The sequence below is a fragment of the Sorex araneus genome, chromosome 4 (assembly GCF_027595985.1).
Source record: "Sorex araneus isolate mSorAra2 chromosome 4, mSorAra2.pri, whole genome shotgun sequence".
Taxonomy (NCBI): Eukaryota; Metazoa; Chordata; class Mammalia; order Eulipotyphla; family Soricidae; genus Sorex; species Sorex araneus.
In genome coordinates, this window is record NC_073305.1 from 222,440,889 (window position 1) to 222,462,928 (window position 22,040).

The 22,040-nt window shown below is 59.0% G+C and overlaps 1 protein-coding gene across 1 annotated transcript; it reads left to right on the forward strand.

Moving 5' to 3' along the window:
- The first annotated feature begins 427 nt into the window (after nt 1–427).
- Nucleotides 428–21,420, forward strand: LMF1 (lipase maturation factor 1). The gene is made up of 11 exons (XM_004604436.2): nt 428–644; nt 6,694–7,003; nt 8,794–8,804; nt 14,042–14,190; nt 16,552–16,617; nt 18,405–18,572; nt 19,714–19,894; nt 20,102–20,255; nt 20,332–20,515; nt 21,021–21,133; nt 21,204–21,420. The coding sequence occupies exons 1-11, from the start codon at nt 473–475 to the stop codon at nt 21,403–21,405; spliced, it is 1,710 nt and encodes a 569-aa protein (XP_004604493.2). The 5' UTR covers nt 428–472; the 3' UTR covers nt 21,406–21,420.
- The last annotated feature ends 620 nt before the right edge of the window (nt 21,421–22,040 follow it).

The following is a 22,040-nucleotide window of genomic DNA, read 5'->3' on the forward strand; positions in this document are numbered from 1 at the left end:
CCCCTGAGCATCACCATGTGTGGTCCAAAAACAAAACCACAAAAAAAAAAAAAAAAAAAAAAAGGAAAGGAAAGGAAAAACCCACAGCTACCGCAGAGCTTGCCTCCAGGCGCCCCGGTTTACTAACCATACTCACCTTGTGGGGTGCGGGAGAGCTGAGAAAGGTGGCCTGGGGGAATGTCACCCAAGGCTGCAGAAATGCAGGGCCTCTTGCCAGGACCCTGGCCACACTCCAGCCCTTCCCAGACAGATCTGGTGCACCTTCCCTCCCAGGCTGCCGCTCATGGTTCTCTGCCATAGGGTTGATGGAATAAAGGAATGGGTGAACCTTGCTGCAGGCCCAGCCCCATGCGCTTTGCTGCCCCCTCCCCGCCGCGTGGGCGGAGTTTTCTTTATGGGCGTGGCTTCTCCCGTGTGGGAGTGGTTTGCGGCGTGGGCGGGGCTCCGGCGCCTGCGCGCTAGCGGCTCGGCAATGGCGGCGCGCGAGGAGCCCGTGAGGAGGCGAAGGGCGGGCGACAGGGACGCGGCTCCGGACGCCGGCCCTGACCCCGGGCGCGAGGTCGCGGGCTGCCGCGGCCGCCTCCGCGAGGGCACCTTCTGGCTAACGAGAGTCGTGCTCCTGCGGGCTCTGGCGTTCGTCTACAGTGAGTCGGGGGCGGGCGGGCCGCGGGCTGCGGGCGGACCGGGTCTTCTCGAACGTTCTGGGCGTCCCACGGTCGTCGCTGTCCGCGTGGCCTCTCGGAGCCGGCGGGCGCCGCGGGGACACGCCTGCCCCTCGCCCGCCCGGCCCGCCCGCCCGAGCGCCCCAGCCCCTCGGCCTGAGGAGGGTCCCCGGCGGCCCCCCGCGAGCTGCTGGCCCCGCCCTGCTGGCGCCCTCGGCGCACGAACCGGGCAGGGGTGTAGCCCCGGAGTTGCGGTCCTGGGTGAGCACCAGACCCTTGTGTGTCCTGGGGTGTCGCTGACCACCGCCCCTCTGGAGCTCCAGCCTCAGCCGGCCTTCTGCTGCCCCCAGCCCCGCCCCGCCTTCCAGCCCCGACCACCCTTCCCCTGGCACCCCCAGCCCGGCCGGGCGGCGATCCCCCAGCCCCGCCCCGCCTTCCAGTGGCAGCCCCCAGCCCCATCCACCTGCACCCCTGGACCTGCGCCACAGGCTTGTCCCTGGCACGGCGAAGGGCCACAGCAGGCCCTCAGGACCTCGGACAGTGCCCCCGTGGCTTCCGCCCTCAGATGCCCGGAACAGGTGCCAAGGCAGATGTGTTGCCTGCATGGGCAGGTGTAACCAATAAAACTCCCAGCGCAGAAGGGCGTCACGGCCCTTCAGAGACTGACTGCGGGCAATGCGGGCTGCAGGAGGGGGCGGGCTTACTGGGGTGCTTGCAGCATGCAGCCCCCTTGGGGAAGACCCCTGCAAACCCCCACCTCTCCACAGCACCCCCACCTCTCCACAGCACCCCCACCTCTCCACAGCACCCCCACCTCTCCACAGCATCTCCCACCTCTCCACAGCACCCCCACCTCTCCACAGCACCCCCACCTCTCCACAGCATCTCCCACCTCTCCACAGCACCCCCACCTCTCCACAGCATCTCCCACCTCTCCACAGCACCCCCACCTCTCCACAGCACCCCCACCTCTCCACAGCATCTCCCACCTCTCCACAGCACCCCCACCTCTCCACAGCATCTCCCACCTCTCCACAGCACCCCCACTTCTCCACAGCATCCTACCTCTCTGCAGTATGCACACACACGCTTCTCCTCAGCACACATGCACATAAACCTCTCCGTAGCACCCACACATACATTTCTCCTCAGCATACACACAAACACCTCTCCACAGTGCGTACACACACATTTCACAGCACACACACCTCTCCATAATGCACTTGTATGTGCACGCACACACACTCCACAGTGCAAACACATACAAGCCTCTGCAGCGTCACAAACACTTCATAGCACACACCCACATCTCTCCAGTATGCATGCACATGTGTACACCTACACACACATGCACACACCTACACCTCTCTGAAGTACCAACACCCACATAACACATGTCTCCTCAGGTAGTGAGTTGTGCAGACACAGGGGAGGGCATCCCTGCGTGTATGTTTTTCCTGGATTGCAGAGCCACATGAAAGAGAGGAAGCAAGACTTTCTGTTGATTGTTTTAGTTTGTTTGGGGGCCACACTTGTGGTGCTGAGGGCTTACTCCTGGTTTTGTGCTCAGGGATACTCCTGGCGGGGCACCAGGGACCATATACAGTGCTGGCAATTGGACCGGGTTGACCACATGCAAGGCAAACCTACCAGCTGTACTATCGCTCCAGCCCCTTTATTTAGTTTCTGAAGAACCATTTTTGGCTCCTGATGGCGCATATTTTAGTCAGCTCGGGTGTCCTCTCTTACTTGGCTCTTGGGGTTCCACCCCCAGGGAGGAGCAGCCTGGCTGAGCGTTCACTTTGAGAACCTGCAGTATTTTGAAATTTCTGTTTCTCTGCCATTTCCGTAAAACAAGTGGGAACTGAAGAGTGACATTTCCTCTGCAACCCAAGCTCAGCCTGCTTCCCTCTTCCTCCTCTGCTTCCTGCCGCACCCATGCTTTTGGAAACTTTTGGAAACTCATCATTGTGAGATGAACCTCAGCTCTCCCCTGTGGCATTGGACAGGGAACTGTGGTATGCAGCCACTCAGCGTCACTTATGAAATCCTTGCAGAAGGAGCCTGCAAGGATGGGGTTCATGGGACAGTCAGGGAACCCCGGACTGGGGGTTCCAGGAGTGGCTGTAAGGAGACCACGTGAGTACAAACACCACCTACCCATACCACAGACCCACACTATAGATACATGAACAGATACTGCATCTACCCAGCCTTGGACACCCCTACACACATGCCCCTCACATCACCTGCACTGTACACATGCAGCCAGTGAGACTGTGGGGTTGCTGGAGACAGCAGGGCTGAGCCAAAGGCATGTGGACTCCCTCTTGCCAGCCCCAGACCTGGGAACCTTTGTGTTCCTGCCCACACCCTGGGTTCTTACTCTCCCATCTACTCTAGCATTGAGGTTGACTGTCTTTTGGGTCTCTCCTGATGGCATGAGCTGGGACTAGGGAGGGTTCCCAGAGCGACAGGGCCTCTCATCACTAGGTCAGGGGGACCTTCATCCCGTGGCTTCTCATGGTCACCCTGGCCAGTATCACCGGGCCCCAGGTGTCTGCCAGGGGCCTCCTCTGTCTCGGTCCTCCTCACATCTATCAGTCCCTGATGCTGGTCACTGTGGACAGCCACTCCATGGAGAGGGACAGCCCTGGGAACCAGGAAGGAGGGAGTCATCACATCTTCAGGTGTACCTGCTGTGTGGAGCTGCTGTTCCCACATGGGTGCTGTGTCCTGTCCCAGTGGGTCCTTTGTCTGGTCCTCTGTCCCAGTGGGACACTGTCCTGGTCCCTGTCCCAGTGAGTTCCTGTGTTTGGTCCCCTGTCCCAGTGGGACTCTGTCCTGATCCCTGTCCCAGTGAGGTTCTGTGTCTGGTCCCCTGTCTCAGTGGAGTTCTGTGTCCTTGGAACAGCCCCACCTGTTCTCAAGAGAGGGCTGCTTTGCTCTTAGTGTCATGTGCTCACATGCTTTCAATTGTCTTCTCAGCTCACTTGACTGTGGTGCTGGGGTACCACCCTCTGAACCTCCCTAGAGTGGGGTTAGGAAATGGCCTGGTGATGGCTGCCCTTAGCACCTGGCAAATTGGCTGGGCGCATGTCTGCAAGCTCTCACCCCAAGGGGTGCTCTGAGTTGGCACCTTGACTCTCACCCAGTCTCGGGCTCTGTGAGCCTCTTTGGCAGAGCTCTTGACCCCACAGTGTCTTTCTCACAGTCTAGCATAGGAGTGGGCAAGCACCTCCAGTGTTAGCATGCCTATCCCTTCACCTACCCTCACAGTGTCTGCTTGCCATCTCCCCAGGATTCCCAGCAGCCTCCCTCCCACAGCAGACGATGGACTTGGACCCATCTGTCCTTGTCTGCGTCCCCTGATGCCCATGTGGGTCCCACTGAGGTGGTTTGAGTCTGCACTGTTCACAATCCATGGTGATGTGCAGCTCTCAGGTTCACAGGATTGGCGTGCACCAGCCCAGAGCGCTGCTCCCCTCCAGACATCCCCAGACGTAGCAGCCACTCCCCCCATCTCGCCAAAGTTTGCCCTTGAGTCTTGTCCTTAAGCTCTGACTGTTGGGGAAACAGCACCTTGAGGTGGATCTTTTCCCTAGCACACTCGGCTGCAGTCTGTCCTCATGGTTGTGGGACCAGGTGTGTGTTTCTGTCAGTGTTGAAGCACTCGTTTCTGCACGTGTGTGTTCCCACTGGGGGGCCCTCTATGTTGTTTCCAGTTTGTAGCATCTGAGTGCTCCTGTGCACATCTGCAACAGATTTTGCATGAGCTCTCAGCCATTTGGGCCAATACCAAGCATTGGTGATCGTCTGGGAAATCTTGGTCGACTTTATAAGCCATTGCCCAACTTCATCCTAGACGCTGACCGGCTGCATTGCAAACCCGAGCATAAGCCTCTGCGCTGGCCCCTCAGCGGCTGCGCTGGTGTCAGCTGTTGGGGTTGGGACTGTTGTGACAGGTGTGTGTGGCACATTGGGGTTTGAGAGACATCTCCCCAGGAACAGAGGCACAGAGTGGCTTTGTGCTCTTGTTTCCACCTGTGTCTGCTGCCCGTGCAATGTGTGATCTGTGTCCATTAGGATTCAGTGCCTGGTTAAAAGGCGGGTGTTTGTTTTCTCATGATGGAGTTTTGTTTTTTCTCCTGGTGCTGGGGGGTAAACCCAGGGCTGCATGCATGCAAGGGTAGGCTTCCATGAAGCCAGCTCCAGCCCTTACTGTTGCGTATCAACAAAGGATTTTTATATATCTAGATGCAAGTCCTTCACCACATGTGACTTGGAAATATTTTATCCCAATCAGTGGTTTGTCCTTTCATTCTCTTACAAGTGTCTTCTGCAGAGAAAAGGTTTCATCTGATAAACTACACTTATCAATTATGCTTTCCATGGATAAGTTTATGATGATATCTGTGGGGCCCATGAGGAGAACAGAATCACTGGGTTTGCTGGGATTTTTCTGTGGGTGGTACAAAATCTGGAGCCATCCAGATTTGGGTGTCTGGGGTCCTTGGCCGTGAACATTTCTGTCTGATATGAGGTGTCGGTCATCATCATTTGACAGTTGGCTATAGTTCACAAGCGCAGTTTGTAGAAAGACCATCTTTCTCCATTGTCCCTGCACACTAGTCAGAAATCACTTACCATGTTTATCTGTGTCTGCTTTGAAGCTCACATGTCACTCTCATCTGTTCTGCTTGGGCTGCTTCTGACCCTCTGAGAATTGGCAGCTTCCTAGGAGCTCTGAGTCGGGATGACCTGTGTCCCCAGTCCTCAGTGAGTGGCTGTTGACTGGCATATATTCTGTGTGAGGCTGCATTGGCTCTGCATCTTGCATGGTGAAGAGCAGACATACTCATGCTGGCTCTTCCCTGGCCCCCTTCAAACAAGAGGACTACGCATGGGCTCTACAGACACAGTACTGTGTCCCTGTTATTGCTGCCCGCCGGGGCCACATGCTGTCCACTGTTAACACTGCAGCATCTGTGGGACCCACCGCTTCTCAGCGCATCCCACATGCAGTTCTCTTTGCTGCTGAAGCACCAGGTGTTGCTTCGGATGGAGCACAGCCGACATTATGGTCTTGTGTCTTCCTTACATCTGTGCATCCCACACGAGTGTCTCATACCCTGCCCCATCCTGACTCAGCAGCTGCTCCTTCTTGGCTCCATGCTGGCACATGTCCTGGATGCTCAGCCCAAGGAGCAGCATTGACCCTCCGAGGGGCCAGTGTCAGAGGAGCCTGGGTTCACTCATGCCAGGCACAGTATGTGCCTCCCCTGCTCTGTGTGTGAGTGAGCACCATGAACTGACTCTGGGCTATCTGCCTGGACTTGTGAGGGTGCAGTAGAGTGTGGAGGAGGGGGCTCCCCGCAGACCTTATCTGCATCAAAACCTGGCTGGCTTATCTGTAGGGGGCAAGATAAAAGCAGCCATGGCAGAGACACAAATGTACATATATGAGTATGAATATGTGGGTAATTGTATGGAAATATAGATGTACATGGGTATATATACACAGGCGTGGTGTGCAGACATATGCAAATGGGCATGTGTACACAGGTGTACATACATGGGTGAGCCTGGTTGGGGGTATCTGCATGGGCTGCACACAGCCATACATATCTGGGCATGCTTATGAGAATGTGTGGGCAGAGTGCACATGTATCCTATAGGGCTCTGCATGCATGGTGTTCACATGGCACAGCTGTGTGTGCACCTATGTTGGCGTACATATCCAGTAGGGCTGTGTGTACACCTGTGCTAGCATACATGCCCAGGAGGGTTGTGCATGCACATAATGCTTACACGTGTCTTGCAGGACTGTGCATGAGCAGGTGCACCTACACATTGGGCCTTCTCCAGGTGCCCCAGCTTTCATAATAGGTTCTGGTTCTCTTTTGTGCCCAGTTGGCAGGCAGACACCGTGATTACTGTACTTTCACTGCAGCCCCAGCTCTGACCATCACCGCACTCTCTCTGCAGTTCCCGCAGTGTTGTGCTCATGCCCCATCCTCCCTCCCTACAGGTGTGGCCTTCCTGGTGGCTCTGTGTCAGAACAAGCAGCTGATCGGCGAGCAGGGACTGCTGCCCTGTCACCTCTACCTGCGGCAGCTGCGGCAGCACTTCCATGCCCGAGTCGGCTGGGAGGCCGTGAGCACTGCACCCACCCTGCTCTGGCTGCTTGACCCGTCCCACATGAACTCCAACCTGGACGCCCTGGCGCTGCTGGGCCTGGGGATCTCCGCCTTCGTCCTGCTGACTGGCTGCGCCAACATGGTGCTCATGGCAACCCTCTGGGTGCTCTACACATCCCTGGTCAACGTGGGACAGATCTGGTGAGTCCAGGAAGGCACCTGCCTGTAGCTCGGGAGTCTTGGGACTGTCCTCTCATGGGCTGCTTGCGCCTGCCCTGACTAAGCCGTTGTGCTGTGTGCTGTGGCTGAGGGTCAGGGAGGGTCCCAGTTCTTTCCTGCAGGCTGCTGCTCCCCCATGGCCTCTTCTGGGCAGGAGGAGGAGACGATGGTGTGGAATCAGTGTCCACGGGAGCAGCCCAGGGCCTGGATAAGGGCTAGGAAAGTGGGAAGCAGCATGGCAGAGACTGCGTCGTTCTGTGGTGTGCCTGAGGGCAAAGGAGGAACCCCACTCCTTTTTAGGGGCCATGTTCCAGGAAAAGAGAACAGCCTCTTGCTAAGGAAGTAGAGCGGGTCCTAGAAGGGCAGGGGCTTCCATAGTAAGGGGGCATGCAGTATGGACCTTAGGAGGAGACCCTGTGACTGTTGCCACATGCTGCGTCCATGTTCTGGGGGAGACAATTCCTGACCATGGAGCCCAGCTGGATCCCCCACGCATGGTCATGCCCAGGGATGTAAAGGCCAGGCATTCTGACTCCTATCCGGTACTGACCCTTTGTTTTGTCCAAAGAATCTGGGCCTGGAATGGGGCCTGAAGCCATAGTGGTCTGGATCATGGAGTCTGCTCACACCTTTGCTGTGTCTCATGGGCTCCTTCATATGACCTCTGAGCACTGCTGGTGTGACCTCCTTAAATCTCTGAGGCCATTCAAAGATCATAAGATATAACCGGTAACAGTATGAAAGTACTTCCAGGACCCCTGCCAAAGTGGGCAGGTACCCACATGGCACCTGTGCCCACATGGCACCTGTGCACCTGATATCTGCCAGTGCTGTGGACACGCCATCTGTGAGGCCCCTGACTTCCTTTTTTGAGGTGGTCTGGCTCCACCACTGAGAGTACAGGGCCGGTTGCAGGTCTTAGGACTCACCATGTGATTGGAGGGCACACCTGGACCCAGAGCCCTGTGTCCCACTCCCCTTCTCTGCAGTAAAGAGCAATTTTGGCCTGTAGGGTCCTTCTTGGAAGGGACGTGTCACTGCTGGTTAGGGCCAAAGCAGATACTGCCCTGGCCTATGAGCATAGACTGTGGCCATTGGAGCCCCATCAGGTGGCATTGCCACTCCGTGTACATAAGGACCAGGCCCGGGTGCCGGTGTGGGCCCAGCTAGGCCGCCAGTGCCCCTGCCCCTGCCCCCGGCTTTGGTGCCTCTTCCTTTTACTCAGACCCAGTGCGGCAGCACCTGAGGTCTGATTCCCAGTTGGGGCTCTGCCTCTCCGGGTGCGCATGAGGAGTCTCAGTCAGTAACCCTCCTCACGCCCCAGAGAAGAGCCCCAGTGAGGCAGCGGCATGTTCTCCCCAGGGCCTCTGGGTGTCTGCCACATCCCCAAAGATGCACACAGGGTGAGGGTCCCGCCTTCACCCCAAGCCACTGGATCGGGCTGATGACAAGTAACAAACGACTTCAGCAGGTGTGGGAGGCCACAGATGTCTGACAGATGACAGTGGGCAGGTGTTGGGAGATGCAGCGTCTTAACGCATGATGGGTGGTTGTAGGAAGCAGTGAGCATCTGATGGGTGACGGGCAGCTGTGGGGAGCAGTGAGTGTCTGACAGGTGACGGGCGGTTGTGGGAGATTGCAGTGTCTTCCTGTAAAGGGAGGGTAAGTGATGGCTTGGCATCCCTGGCATCTGTGTACCATTGTGATTACAGGCACAATTCTGTCTGCATGCTTGTTCCAGCAAGCTAACGCTCTTCTCTGCTCCCTTCCAGGTATGCCTTCGGTAAGTGCACATCTTGCAGGAACACACGGGTGCCCTCCTGTGGGTATGTATCACCCTGGCCCATTCCGCCCACGTACCTCTGCGCACCCGTGGAGCCTCACCGGATGCCTTTGTGCCCCCATGTCCATAGAATGAATGGAGCGACTAGTGGAAAGTGACCTCCCGGTCAGGACACACAGGAGTTCTCTGTGCCAGGCCCACCCTGGGTCCCCTTAGATGTGAGATGAGCATCAGGTCACACTGAACTCAGGTGATGAGCCCAGGGACACACATCAGGGCAGGGATCCTGCAGGAGCAGGAGCCTGCGCCCAGCAGGGACCCTGGCAGGCTGCTTTGCAGAAACCGGAGTTGTGTCAGTTTTGGGGCTGGAGTGGTAGGACAGCCAGGGGCGCTTGCCTTACAGATACTGAATCAGCACCCTATTGGGTCCCCTGAGCCCTAGCCAGGAGTGATCGCTGAATGCAGACCCCAGAGGAGGCCCTGAGCCCGGCCAGGTATGGCCCCAAAAGCCCAAGCTCCCCCGGCCCCCAAGCAGGAGTTATGTTGGTTTTGTGAGGACCAGGGTCCCTATCCAAGGGGCACAGCACGTGGGGCAGGGTTTTGTGGGAGACCTGGTGGCCCCAGAGAGGGAGAAATAGGGTTGTTGGGTGTAGGGGAGGACTGGCGGGGCAGAGCAAGGAGGAGGATTCCATGTCAGGCCGAGGCTGTGCGTAAAGGATGGGGAGGGAGCACCAGCTCCTCGGCCATACCCCAACCCTGTGAAGCAGAGTTGGTCTGTGGTCCTGGCCCCTCACCCGTTAACAGTGTCCCTTCAGGCACAGGCTAGCCAGACAGCAATGCAGTTCCCTCCCCTGTCCTCCTCATCCTGCCAGCCCCTTCAGTCTGTCTTGGGTCTCCGTTGCTAGTGGACACCAGTAGCGTCTCCACACGGCCCTGAAGAGCTGTGTGCACTAGATGCGGAGCTGCTTGCCTGCAGGAAACACGGCAGGTGGAGGCTACAGGACCATAGTGTCGCTTGGCCCTCACACCTGCAGGCAGTGCCTTCCTCTATGGTCCCCTACCTGGGAGTGTTCTTTCCTTGGCACGGGCCCTATACTGCCTCCTGGCCTCTGTTCAGGGCTGCCCACCAGGACATGTGGTGGCTGCTGCTCCTGCACAGAGTCACCAATGTCTCCCTGAAGATGTGGGTTACATGGACACGGTTCCTGGACTTAAAGGCCTCCGAGCATCAAGTCACCTTGTCCCCTCCCCCAGCCTGCTCAGTGTGGACCTTCCAAGGGCCCTGTCCACTCTAGCAGTATCCTTGGGAGATGCCTGTGCTCTTTCTTGCTGGACCCACAAGACCATTGAACTTGGAGAACCGGCATAGTCCTCCTGGCATGGTCAGCACTGCCCCAGATTGCGGTGAGGTTTGGGTGGCCAGGGAGGGCTGACCTGGCTGCCTGCCCCTGGTACTATGTTTTCCATGATTCTCCCAACGTGCTTACTGGGCACAGGACACAAGAGGTCCTGTCCTGTGCAGCGCCAGGGTGGGCTGCTGGCTCACCCGGAGAACGCAGTGCCAGTGCCACGGGGAACGCTGTACCACAGCAAGGCACCATCCTGGGACAGCAGTGTCAGGGAGGGAAGCAGTGCTGGTGCGCATACGTGCACGGGGCTCCCACCTGGCCCATCAGGACAAGTGTGCAGGCTGCTGACTGCTCCCCACTGGGTTTTTGCTACCCGGAGGCACATGGAGCAGTGCATGTGTGATGTGTGATGCAATGTCACACATTGTGTCTGTGTGACACGGTACATGATACACACGCATGTCATACATGTGAAGAGCCCAGTGTGCTTTCCTGTCACCCTGTGGGCTTCAGCCACAATGTGTGGGAGCCTCGAGGCCACAGGACTGAAAAGGAGGGCACAGAGTTTGGTGGCCTCATCCAGCTCTGGAGAGATGCTTCCTACCTCCTCAGCCATGGCATCACTGAGCCTCACAGATCCAGGTGGCCCTCTCTCCGGAAGCTGTGGGGTCACAGGAGTTAGCCAGACCTGGCATAGTCGAATTCAGTGTGAGCACCCCAATTTATTGATGGTGTCAGCCCCCAGGCCACTAGGCCCTGCAGTGCCTTCTTGGGTTGGGGGACATTGGCATAGGGCCCAGAGAGCGCCATGGCAGCCTGCACAGTGTCCACACCCAGGTGGCAGTGCTCCTGTGCCAATGTCCCTGAGGCTCTGGCATTGTGGACAGATACCCGGCAGCATCCTGTAGGCATGCTGTGCCCAGGAAAGGGCAGAGGGGCAGGCCTGCAGCCATGAAGGCACTGCCCCGCAGGCCCCACACTCTGGGAGCCATTTCTAGTGGGCAGTTCTGAGTGGCAGCACAGGGAAGCTGGGCCTGCCCACCTCATCCCCGTAGTGACCTGAGGGCCCCATGCCAGCATGATGTGCTCTGACTTGTGGGCTTACTTGCTCTTGTCGCTCTCCATGGCTCCTTCAGAGGAGCTATTTCTGGAGGCAAACAACTTCCTGGTCTCAGCAGAGACACCAGGCCGGATTCTGAACATCGTCTTCTCAGGTCAGTGTCACCCAACTGTACCCTCTGCAGCCACGGGGAGCCCTGACCCTGTGGTCATCCAGCCCTGCTGCCCCATAGACAGCATGAGCACCAGGGACATGTTCCATCTGTGCTGGTCAGGAAGCCCGGTGTGAGGGCAGGTGCCGGGGAGGGGAGGTGCTCTGAAGTGCAGTGCTCCAGGATCCTGCTGGTTCAGCCTGAGAAGAGGGGCCCTCCCTCCTTCCCTGTCTCATAGGACCTCATGCTGAGAGAAGGTTCTAGGCTGCTTCTGTGGGCAGGTGTGTGTGCCACGCACCCCCCAAGCCATGCTTTTCTCCATCCGTGCACTTTCTCAGCATGAACCCATCAGCCCAGAGCCTTACTCAGCACTCACCCACGGCTGCAGCCAGGCAGTCAGCCTATCGCTTACAGCATTTCAGGGTTTTTTTTCCTTTTTTTTTTTTGGCTTTTTGGGTCACACCCGGCAATGCACAGGGGTTACTCCTGGCTCTGCACTCAGGAATTATTCCTGGAAGTGCTCAGGGGACCATATGGGATGCTGGGGATTGAACCCCGGTCGGCCGCGTGCAAGGCAAACGCCCTACCCACTGTACTATTGATCCAGGCCCAGCATTTCAGTTTTTGCTTCTTCCTGTTCACCATATGCACTGTGGGGACACAGGGCCAGGCCTGTAGACCACGGTGGCCACTGACACAGCAAGCTCGTGGAAAGACCCAGACTGGTATTGGCCTGGGGCTCTCAACTGTAACTCAGTGCACTTCACAGTGAGTGAGGAGTGCCCACTGTGTGCTCAGGGCCATGTGGACCACACAAGCCCAGCATGTAGAGCACCCCCTGCCCAAATCCTGTGAGGCAGGGGCCATGGCCGTGAGCCACCTGCAGCCCAGTGGTGGTCAGCCCTGTGCTCCAGCCAACAGTACGATCCAGTATTCCGTCAGGACTCAGCTGGATGGCTCCGGCCTCTCACTGTGGTCCCTCCCTGCTGCATTCAGCGACCTATCTAGGAGACTGGTGATAAACTCTTTCTGTGGGAAAGACCGGACCACGTGGCACACCGCCCACCAACCACCTGCACACCATGCCCTGCCCCACATCTGCCATGCAGGGGTCCAGGACCAGAAGTCCCTTGAGTCTCAGCTGGAGGAACGGGCGGCACCTCCATCCCAACTTCTGGGCGCATATCTCGCCCTACAGCTGGTGTCAGGCCACATGAACAGCAGACGTTTGCACACCCCAGAGGTACAGTGATCCACTTCCCCCCCAATAGGAGGTCCACCATCTTTGCCGGCATTGCCAGCACTATACCCCTACAGGCGCACTGGGGATGTGAATCCCAGCCACAGCCCTGTGGCCTCATGGCAGGGAACAAGAGTGCCCTGTGCTAGCAGCACAGCTGCTGAGACCTTACTGGTCCCAGCAAAGAAAATCCCCATTTGGGGCCCCGTAGAGGCTCCAGGGCTGATGGCCAGTCAAGCCCCAGGATGCACAGGAACACCCCCCACACACACACACACACATGCCTCCACTCTCCCACACTCACAGCAGGGTGCCGAATGTTCCAGAAGGGCCAGGTGCCCCTCTGTTCATGCACGTCCGTCCTGCATATCCTTGTCATTGCCTCCTGAGCTGTCACAGCACTCAGACAGGTCTCTGGGTCCTGCCATTTCTGTGTCACTTTGATCGGTGTCACTCAGATAGCATATTAAAACTCTGCTCATCACGTCTGTGCGAACAGGGTGACAATTAGAGGAGGCAGGCCCCGCTGGAGAGCAGATCCACCCTGCACCTGGCACACTGCCAGTTCCCCCACCCCCATGACCTGTCTCGTTTTTGGAGCATTTGGGTGAATGCTGCAGCCACACCTGTGTGGTGGTTTCCTCTGGCTTTGGCCCCAGAAAGCAGGATTCCCTGGAGATGAAGCTCCAACACACGGCTAGCACCTCATCAGATAGCTTGTGGGGATCAGAATTGCCTCTTGCCATGGGTCCAGGAAACCACAGAACTGGAGCCTGTTTCTGAGGGGAAGGAGGGAGCCTCAGCACTGCTCTGGTCTCTACCTCCTGAGCCTGTGGCAGCCCATGTTGCTCTGGCGTGGGTCCCCACCTGGAGCTGTAGCCCCTCATTCTAGCCACCCTGCTGTGCCACACTCTGGACAGTCTGCCAGAAACATGTGACCCTGGGGTGTCAGAGCAAATAGTGCTTGAGAAGGGAAATAGTTATGGAAACATCCACCCACAGGAAGATTACGTTCAACATCCACACCCTCAGCTGTGTCCGCCTGTAGCCAAGGGCAGAGGGGCATAGCCTCCAGCCCAAATTGCTCTGCTCACAACCTTCTGATGAGGAAACCATAGTTTTGAAATTTGTCACATGGAGCCTGTGGGACAGCAGCAGGATGCATGGGCACTTCAGCCCAGCCTGCCTGCACACCTGCCTTGGGATTCCCTGTGCCAAGCCTGAACGTCACCCCCTGTGGGTTCTGTCTATGTCCCCTGTATTCTGCCAGGTTGCCTGAGCCCTGCAGGATGGCAGTGTCCCTGATCCCCAAAATCCCCTAGTGTGCCCTGGGACCATGGGTGCAGACACTGGGCAGCTCGCGGCAGGTGGATGGCCCCCAGCAGGACAACAGGGATGGTTAGGACTGAGGCTCAGGTGTGTCCCCTGTTGTTTCAGGGTGGGAGGCCCAGCTCCTAGAGACGGGCTTCCTGGGCGTGTTCCTGTGCCCGCTCTGGACACTCTCCCGGCTGCCGCGATGGACACCCACACCATGGGTGGTCGTGTGGGGATACCGATGGCTCATCTTCAGAATCATGCTAGGGGCGGTAAGTGCATCGCTTCACTGGGGTCCCCCGTGTGCCCCATACTCCCCAGTTGGTGGAATCCTTGAACTGCCTCGTACAGCCCCCTCCCCAAACTGGGGACGGGGCGGGGTGGCATCCCTGAAGTATGTGGTCTGGTCTCCTTGCCCCCGTGGGGCTCCCGCCTCGGACACAAGGGTACAGATACCCTGAAAATCGGGGCCAGTCTCACGTGGCTTCCAAGAGCTCTGGGGGAGCTTCCCACGTACACACAGGACAACAACTCAGCCAGAGTGATGTACCCCAGGGCTGTGGGAGGGGCACAGGAAGGGGATCCCAGAGTTCCTTCTGAGCCCAGGGTGGAGCCCCCACAGCCAAGGGACCCGCCTTGCACCCTTATTTCTCACCGTGGTTCTGGAGACAGATTGCGCTGCCTTCTGCGGTGACCCCATGTGCGTCACAGGGTCTGGCGCCGGCAGGCCCCAGTAACCACGTCTGCTCTTGAGAGCCTGCCCAGCACCCCAGGTCAATGTAGGGGGGCAGTAGCAGAACGAAGATGCTTCACCTGGCACAGATGAGCACCTGGTGCGAAAGCACTTCCCAGCACACAGCAAGCCTCAGACACGTGAGGTCGCTTCAGCCCTGCCCACACGGTGCAGCATGGGATGCTTTAGGGCACGTGACTGCTGCACTCGCCCACTGAACATGCAGCATGTGAGCATCCACGTAACTCAGGCCAAGCTGATTGCTGCCCCAGTAACATGGCTGCCTGAGCCCCCTGCCCCCGAACCCCAGTTCCGAGGCAGCAGAACAAAAGAGTTTGTCGTCACAAACAGACGACAGCAGTGCACAGGGGTGCAAGGCACGCGATACTTCCCCTCAGACACAGCGAGCCTCGTGCCGCACGTGAGGGCCCACGTGACGCATAGGCACACCTGCTTTGGGCCACAAGGCACGTGAGGCTGCTAGAGCCCTGCACCGAGGCTGTGAGGCCCTCCCCGACAACAGTGTGCGAGGGTGGCGCTCACCTGCCCACGGGGCTGTCAGCCCTCATCTACCTGGGGCTGAAGCTGCAGTTGGACGGCCTTGCACGCTGTCCATCCTGGAGGACCCCTCATCAGTGGCTGTGGCCCAACATTTTAAAATCAACTGGGAGGGGCTGGAGCGATAGCACAGCGGGTAGGGCGTTTGCCTTGCACGCGGCCGACCCGGGTTCTAATCCCAGCATCCCATATGGTCCCCTGAGCACCGCCAGGAGTAATTCCTGAGTGAAGAGCCAGGAGTAACCCCTGTGCATCGCCAGGTGTGACCCAAAAACCAAAAAAAAAAAAAAAAAAAAAGTAAAAAAAAAAAATAAAATCAACTGGGAGCTGAAATGCCTGCTGTCATCCGCCCTGCGAGGAGGTGGGGAGGCACACATGTGGCAAGAAACCACTTGACCAGGCTCCACAGCGCCAGGATGGCGCTGGACGATGGAGACGCTGGCCAGGGCAAGGCTGGAGGCACGTTGGTCCAGAGGACCTCTAGCCCCCAGCAGCTCTGCCACATGGACAGGGTGCCCCTCTAGAAGGAGCCGCGTGTTTTGTGTGCGGGGGTCCCCCTGAAAGGGGCTTTGTTCCTGCGGAGGAGGCGGAGAGCAGAGCCGGCACCCCCGCCCCCACCCCCGCTCGCTTGGGACCCCGCGTGCTGTGCAGAGTGACACTTTAATTGCCTTGTTTTTCTCACCGCGCCTCCTGCGGGCTCCCAAGTGCGGGGAGGCAGCAGAGGCACAGAGCACAGCCTAGGACTGTCACACGTGCGTCCCGCTTCTTGGGGCCCCCACGCCCATGCTACATGTGAGGGGCTTCGGGGACAGCTCCGCTGGGAGTGGGGGCGGCAGGACTGACCAGACATCAAGTCTGCCTCTGCACTTCCAGCCCATCCCCACCCAGAGATGGGAACTAAACGTCATCTCCAAGATCAGTCATCGTCTTTCTGGGGGGCGGGGTGGGGGGAGGGATGCAGCAGCGATCCTGGGCCCAGCTGTGCAGACCTGCCTCTGCGGTCCTCAGCCAGGCTACCACCCCCAGGTGCCAGCTCAGACCTGGAGCTGCTTGCCCCTTGCTGTCCTTGTGCTGGGATAGACACAGTCTGGTCCTCCCTGCAGCTCTGCCATCCGCAACCTTTGAAGCAGGGGAGCACTCTGAGTCCACAGGTACCCCAGCCCCCCACTCCAGCTTCTGAGTCCATGGGCCTCCCATGCGTGAGCACAATCCTTCAGCTTCCCCTGGGGTCTGGCGCAGTGAGGCAACAGTATGTGCTCTCCAAGGGTCTGCTGTGACCCTTCCCCACACGAGCACCTTTCTAGGGCCTGGCCAGTCTCAGCCTTGGCCCCTTATCTTGCAGGGCCTGATCAAGCTTCGTGGGGACAAGTGCTGGTGGAATCTGACCTGTATGGACTTCCACTACGAGGTGAGCATCCACACGCTGCCCTGGCACCCGCAGTGCTCATGCCTCCAACCTGGGGACCGTCTGCCTTGGCTATGGGCCTAGTTTAGGGAGTGGGGGGTGTCTGTGTTCTGTATGCACTTGTGCAGTGAGGTCATGGGTCCTGAGGACGCTGTTCCCCTATACATAGACGGTGTATCCGCGCTCAGAACCACTAGTCTTCGAGGCCTCAGCCAGGACCCTGGCCAACACTCCTCTCTTAGTTCACTGGGGCTCAGTCCTGTGCTGCTAAGCTCCAAGAGCTCACAGTTCCATCCAAGGCACTTCAGACTGTACCAGAGTCCCAGCTCCTAGAATGACTGCAGAAGGTTTCCAGAACGCTCAGTGCAGGTCCTGCATGTGGGGACTTATGGAGTCCTGTGGGGAGGGGCTCCAAGGTCTGGAGCCAGCTGTCAGGCTCGTAGAGAGGCGTTCCCCCCCGGAGCAGAGCGCGCCATGGGCGAGGGTCAGTGTTATGGCCCTAGCCCCCAGTGGAGGTCCCTGCGCCCAGTTAGGGCAGGAACCTGGCCAGCTCAGCACTCGTCTGCGGGGAGCAGGGTCCTCCACCTCTGAGCTGGGGTCCTGCCCAGGCACGGCCTGGGGTTGAGAAGTCTTGGGCTCAGCTCTGGGGTCTCCTCCTGGGACTGAGACACAGCTACCAGGATGGGGCCATGCCAGGGCCACCCTCCTCTGTGGGGTGACTTTTGGGGCAGGGAGCAAGCTTTTCTCTCACTGTGCTGACCCAAACCCACTTTCCCAGTTGGTGGCTTTTGGTGCAGTAAGGACATGGTCCCTCTAAGGTGCATTTTTCTGAAAGGGGGGTCCAGTGCTGATGAGGACCCCAGGGAAGTACAGGTGTCTTTCCCAGCTCTGCCTGAACGGCCTTAGCAGCCACTTCCCTCCTGAAGCCCTCCCCCAGGGCCCTCTGGCCAGCACTGGGAGAGCAGCAGTGAGCAGCCCATCACCCCTCCCCATGCCAAGTTTCAGGGATCCTGACAGAAGAGCTGCTGGAGTACAGGAAGCTCTTGTGGCGTCCAAGCTGCAGAGGACCTTACAGCACAGATGTGCATGGGGAGCATGAACCCTGGGGTGATGGCACCTCCACACCAGGAGTCAGGACATAGGGTCCTGGCGGCCAGGTGATCTTTCATCATTGCCGTGGGCTCCTCCTGGCAGTTCCTGGGAGCACAGTGTAGCAATCGTGGCCAGGGCCTCAAATTTGCCAGGCTGATGTTCCAGCCCAGGCAACAGTGTCCCTGCCCAGGGAGGTGACCGTGGGATCACCTTTTCTGAGACATTGTTTGGGCAGCAGTGACCCCTGGGCCATGACTGAGCACCTGGCAGAACACTGGCTTTGAGAGAGTCCCTCAGGGTCACCAGGGTGCAGCAGATGTCCAGCCAGCAAGCCTGGCGGGGGTAGGCCAGAGCCAGAGGAGTAGGACAGATCAGAGAGAGGTCTGCAGTATGTCAGGAAACGCCAGAGCTGGCCCCTCTCCTCATTCCAATCCCTGTGCCTGCTCGGTGGGGGCTCGGGGCTGTGGGCATGGGGCATCCCCTCTGGGGCCAGGCAGAGGCTCCTGGCACTGAACGTCTGCCATTGACAAGGCACATGTCACAGTGGGTCACCCTTGAGGTCGAATGCCCTGTCCCCACAGAGGCTGCTGTAGGGACCTGGGGCTGGTTCCAAACAGTCAGGGGAGAGGCTCAGCCCTCCCTTCCCCCGCATCCCGGGGAGCAACGCCTTATCACCTGTGCTTCCTATGGCCCTGCAGACACAGCCGGTGCCCAACCCCATGGCCTACTTCCTGCACCACTTGCCATGGTGGTTCCACCGCTTGGAGGCGCTCAGCAACCACTTTCTGGAGCTCGTGGTACCCTTCTTCCTCATCCTGGGGCGGCGGATGTGTGCCCTGCACGGGGCCTTGCAGACTCTCTTTCAGGTGAGCCTGTGTAACTGCCCATGACCCTGCTGACCAGTCCCCATCAGGCACCACTGGAGTGAGGCTCATGGAACCTGCCTGGTGACAGTGTCAGCACCCTGGACAGTGGTACCCCCTGCTGCTTCTCCCACACTAGGGCCCAGCAAGGGGCCTGGTCCCGCAGCTGCCTTTCAGCCTCTGCTTCCCCAGGAAAGGGCGGTTTGCTGGATGTTGAGCTTCAGCAAATGGCATTGCCTCTCTTGGGCCGTTAATGTGTGGATTTAGGCTGTGTCCCATGGGATGAGGGCCTCAAGCGGCTGAGCACACCCAGGACTGGAAAACCCTGGGCACCCCACAAAGTCAAGAGGCAGGACAGCTGAGGATGTGGGCCCAGGTCCCACCTGGCTGGGGTAGAGATGGTTTGGAGAACAGGTAGGCAGGCCCCTGTGTACTGGTCATCTGGTCATCCTTGACCAAAACAGGGCTCAGGTGCAGATCTGACACTGCTCAGAGCCCATAGCCCTTGCCTGCCCCTTCTCTGTGCCTAGACACAGAGTGGATGTGGCTTCTACAGCCTCACTCCTCACCGCTCTTGGCCCTCAGGAGGAACTGCTCGGGTGGAGGGGTTTTGGTCTGGGTGGGGGGCACACCAGCTGGTGCCCAGGGGCTCGGACCCAGGACTCCTAACTACTCTGCCCATGGCTCCTTCACTCAGAATTTTGTGTGGTTTCCCCTCCAGATAGGGGGTTCTGGGGTCACAGTGGGTCCTCATTTGGGGCAATGGGAAGGCCCACATTTGGCTAGTGTCGGGCAAGGGTGCTGCCCAGTGAGGCCTGAGGGCTGGGTGGTCTCCAGTCCTGGTAGTTCTGGGAGGCAGAGGCAGCCGTCTAGGCTTTTCGGGGTGCTGTGGCAATATAGGGGCTGGAACAGCTGCCAGCAGTGGGGTTCAACCCAATACTTGTTGCCCCTTGACATTGCCCTCCAACCCCCTCCCCATGGGTTTCGGGATGGATCAGGGCCTGTCGCTTCTGGGCTGGACTGGGGGTTTAGGAGCTCCAGGGTTTTGTGAGAACCTGAGAGGCGGCCATCCCCACCAGCTGTGCCAGTCTCACCCCCCCCCCCAGAGTCATCTCGTGACTGCGCTTAATCTACGCCCTTGCAGGTGATCCTTATCCTCAGTGGCAACCTGAGCTTCCTGAATTGGCTGACCATGGTGCCCAGCATTGCCTGCTTTGATGATGCTGCACTGGGCTTCCTGTTCCCCTCAGGGCCTGGCGGCCTCAAGGACCAAGTCCGGAAGATGCAAGAGGAGACCCGGGGTGACCGGCCCCCGCCTAGATACAGTGAGTGCCCCCAGGGTGGACCGTGGCCCCAGGATACATAGGACAGCCCACACGGTCACTCTGTCCCTGCATGTTCCAGCTGGTTGCCAGCACTCTCGGCAGCCCAGGCCTCTGGGCTGTTCCAGACTTGGAAGAAGCCCACCCCTCTGATAGAAGGGGTGAGTCTCCTTCCAGACAGGCCGAACTCACCGTCTTCCCTCGGAGCAGGCTGTGTGGTACGGCGCGTGGTCAACTTTGCCCTGGGGCTCCTGGTGGCTGGGCTCAGCGTCCCTGTCATCATCAACTTGCTGAGCTCCAAGCAGGTCATGAACAGTTCCTTCAACACGCTCAGAATCGTCAACACCTACGGGGCCTTTGGGAGGTAGGGCACAGGGTCTCCCTCCCCAGGCTCCAGGGCCCCAGCTGGGAAGCATGTAGCCCACTGTGTCCCCCCACAGCATCACCAAGGAGCGCACGGAGGTGGTCCTGCAGGGCACGGCCAGCATCAATGCCAGCGCGCCCGATGCCCTGTGGGAAGAATACGAGTTCCCCTGCAAACCGGGCAGCCTGTGGCGCCGACCCTGCCTTGCCTCGCCCTACCACCACCGTCTGGACTGGCTCATGTGGTTTGCCGCCTTCCAGGTAGGCATGTGACCCTGTTCCTATGCCCCCTAGGGGAGGGCTTCACCCACCAAGATGAGTGGGTCTGGCTGGCCGAGGCACCCTGGCTGGCCGAGGGCTGAGGGTGTCCCCAGAGTCCCAGTACAGCTGGGCCCGAGTGTCCATGCAGTGGAGGCTGGAATGGTCTCCCAGACCATTCCCTGTCCCTGGAGCAACATGGACAGACAATGTTCTCAGGACAGCTATGGGGGTAGGGGGAACACTGGCATAGCGGCAGCAGCCAGCCCCCCAGAGTGGGCACCAAGAATGCAGGGTGGCCTGTACTCACTGTGTTGGCGTGACCAGTGGGCCTGGGCCTGACAGGTGACAAAGTCAGAGGCGAGTAGGGCAACAGCTCAAGGAGGGGCCCCCACAGCTTATAGGCAGTTCCCAAGTGGCCAGTGGGAAGAGCAGAGAGCTGGGGGTGGGGAGCATGGAAGGGGGTGCACGGCGCCTGCCCAGGCTCCCCCAGCACCATCCTCCCCAGACCTACGAGCAGAATGAGTGGATGTTGCACCTGGCAGGCAAGCTCCTGGTCAACGACCCCGAAGCCACCTCCCTGCTGGCTCACAACCCGTTCCAGGGCCGGGCCCCACCCAGGTACAGCCATGCCCACTCCCCCTCCCCCGGGGCTGATCTCAGCCACACTTGACTGACAACTCCTACCCAGGTGGGTCCGAGGAGAGCACTTCAAGTACAAGTTCAGCCGGCCGGGGGGTGTGCACGCGGCCGAAGCCAAGTGGTGGATCCGTAAGAGGATCGGCACCTACTTCCCGCCGCTCAGCCTCCTGGACCTCAAAGGCTTCTTCCAGTCCCGGGACTGGCCGCAGCCAGAGCCACAGTCTGGCAGAGCTGCAGCTAAGGAGAAATAAAGGAACTTCACCCAGCCACTGGTCTCAGTGTGAGTGTGTGGGGGGGGAACCCCAGGAACCAGCTTCGCTTTTCTCCTCTCCCCATAACTCGAGTTCTGGGGGTGGGAGTGGGTCACAGTCAGTCTTTCCTCCGGGACCCCCCCACCCTGCAGTGTGGCCCAACTGGCCTCACGGCACAGCAGGGGGCCTCACGCTAGGACTCAGTAGCCCCCAGGGCACAGACTATGAGAGAATGGCACCAGGCTGGCACCTGGTAGGGCCATGGAAGAAGGTGTTTTGGGCAGGGCTAAGGGGGCATAAGTGGCATCTCTACACACACCCAGGCCTGCTGTGCAGGTCCCTACAGAGTCCCTATACCTATGTCCATCCAAGGGTGCTGGTCCATAGATGGACTAGTCTGATCTGCCAGGTCAAGGCCCACCCCACAGCCTTCCCCCCACACTCAGCTGCCACCACAGGACTCAACCGCCAACTGTTCTGTGTCCTCGGGGGAGGTCACCGGCACCCTGCTGGCACTGGCTGCCTGCACCTGGGCACTGCTGGTGCCAGGCGCAGCTGCAGCCCTGGCATATTTGCATCTCAATCAGTCTGATTATGCCTTGGGCAGCTGTCTGCACAGCTCAGGACAGGCCTGT

Coding starts and splice junctions, on each gene's coding strand:
- LMF1 (XM_004604436.2), top strand. CDS start 473: ATGGCGGCGCGCGAGGAGCCCGTGAGGAGGCGAAGGGCGGGCGACAGG. Junction 20,256..20,331: donor ACCTACGGGGCCTTTGGGAG/GTAGGGCACAGG, acceptor GTCCCCCCACAG/CATCACCAAGGAGCGCACGG. Junction 20,516..21,020: donor TGTGGTTTGCCGCCTTCCAG/GTAGGCATGTGA, acceptor CATCCTCCCCAG/ACCTACGAGCAGAATGAGTG.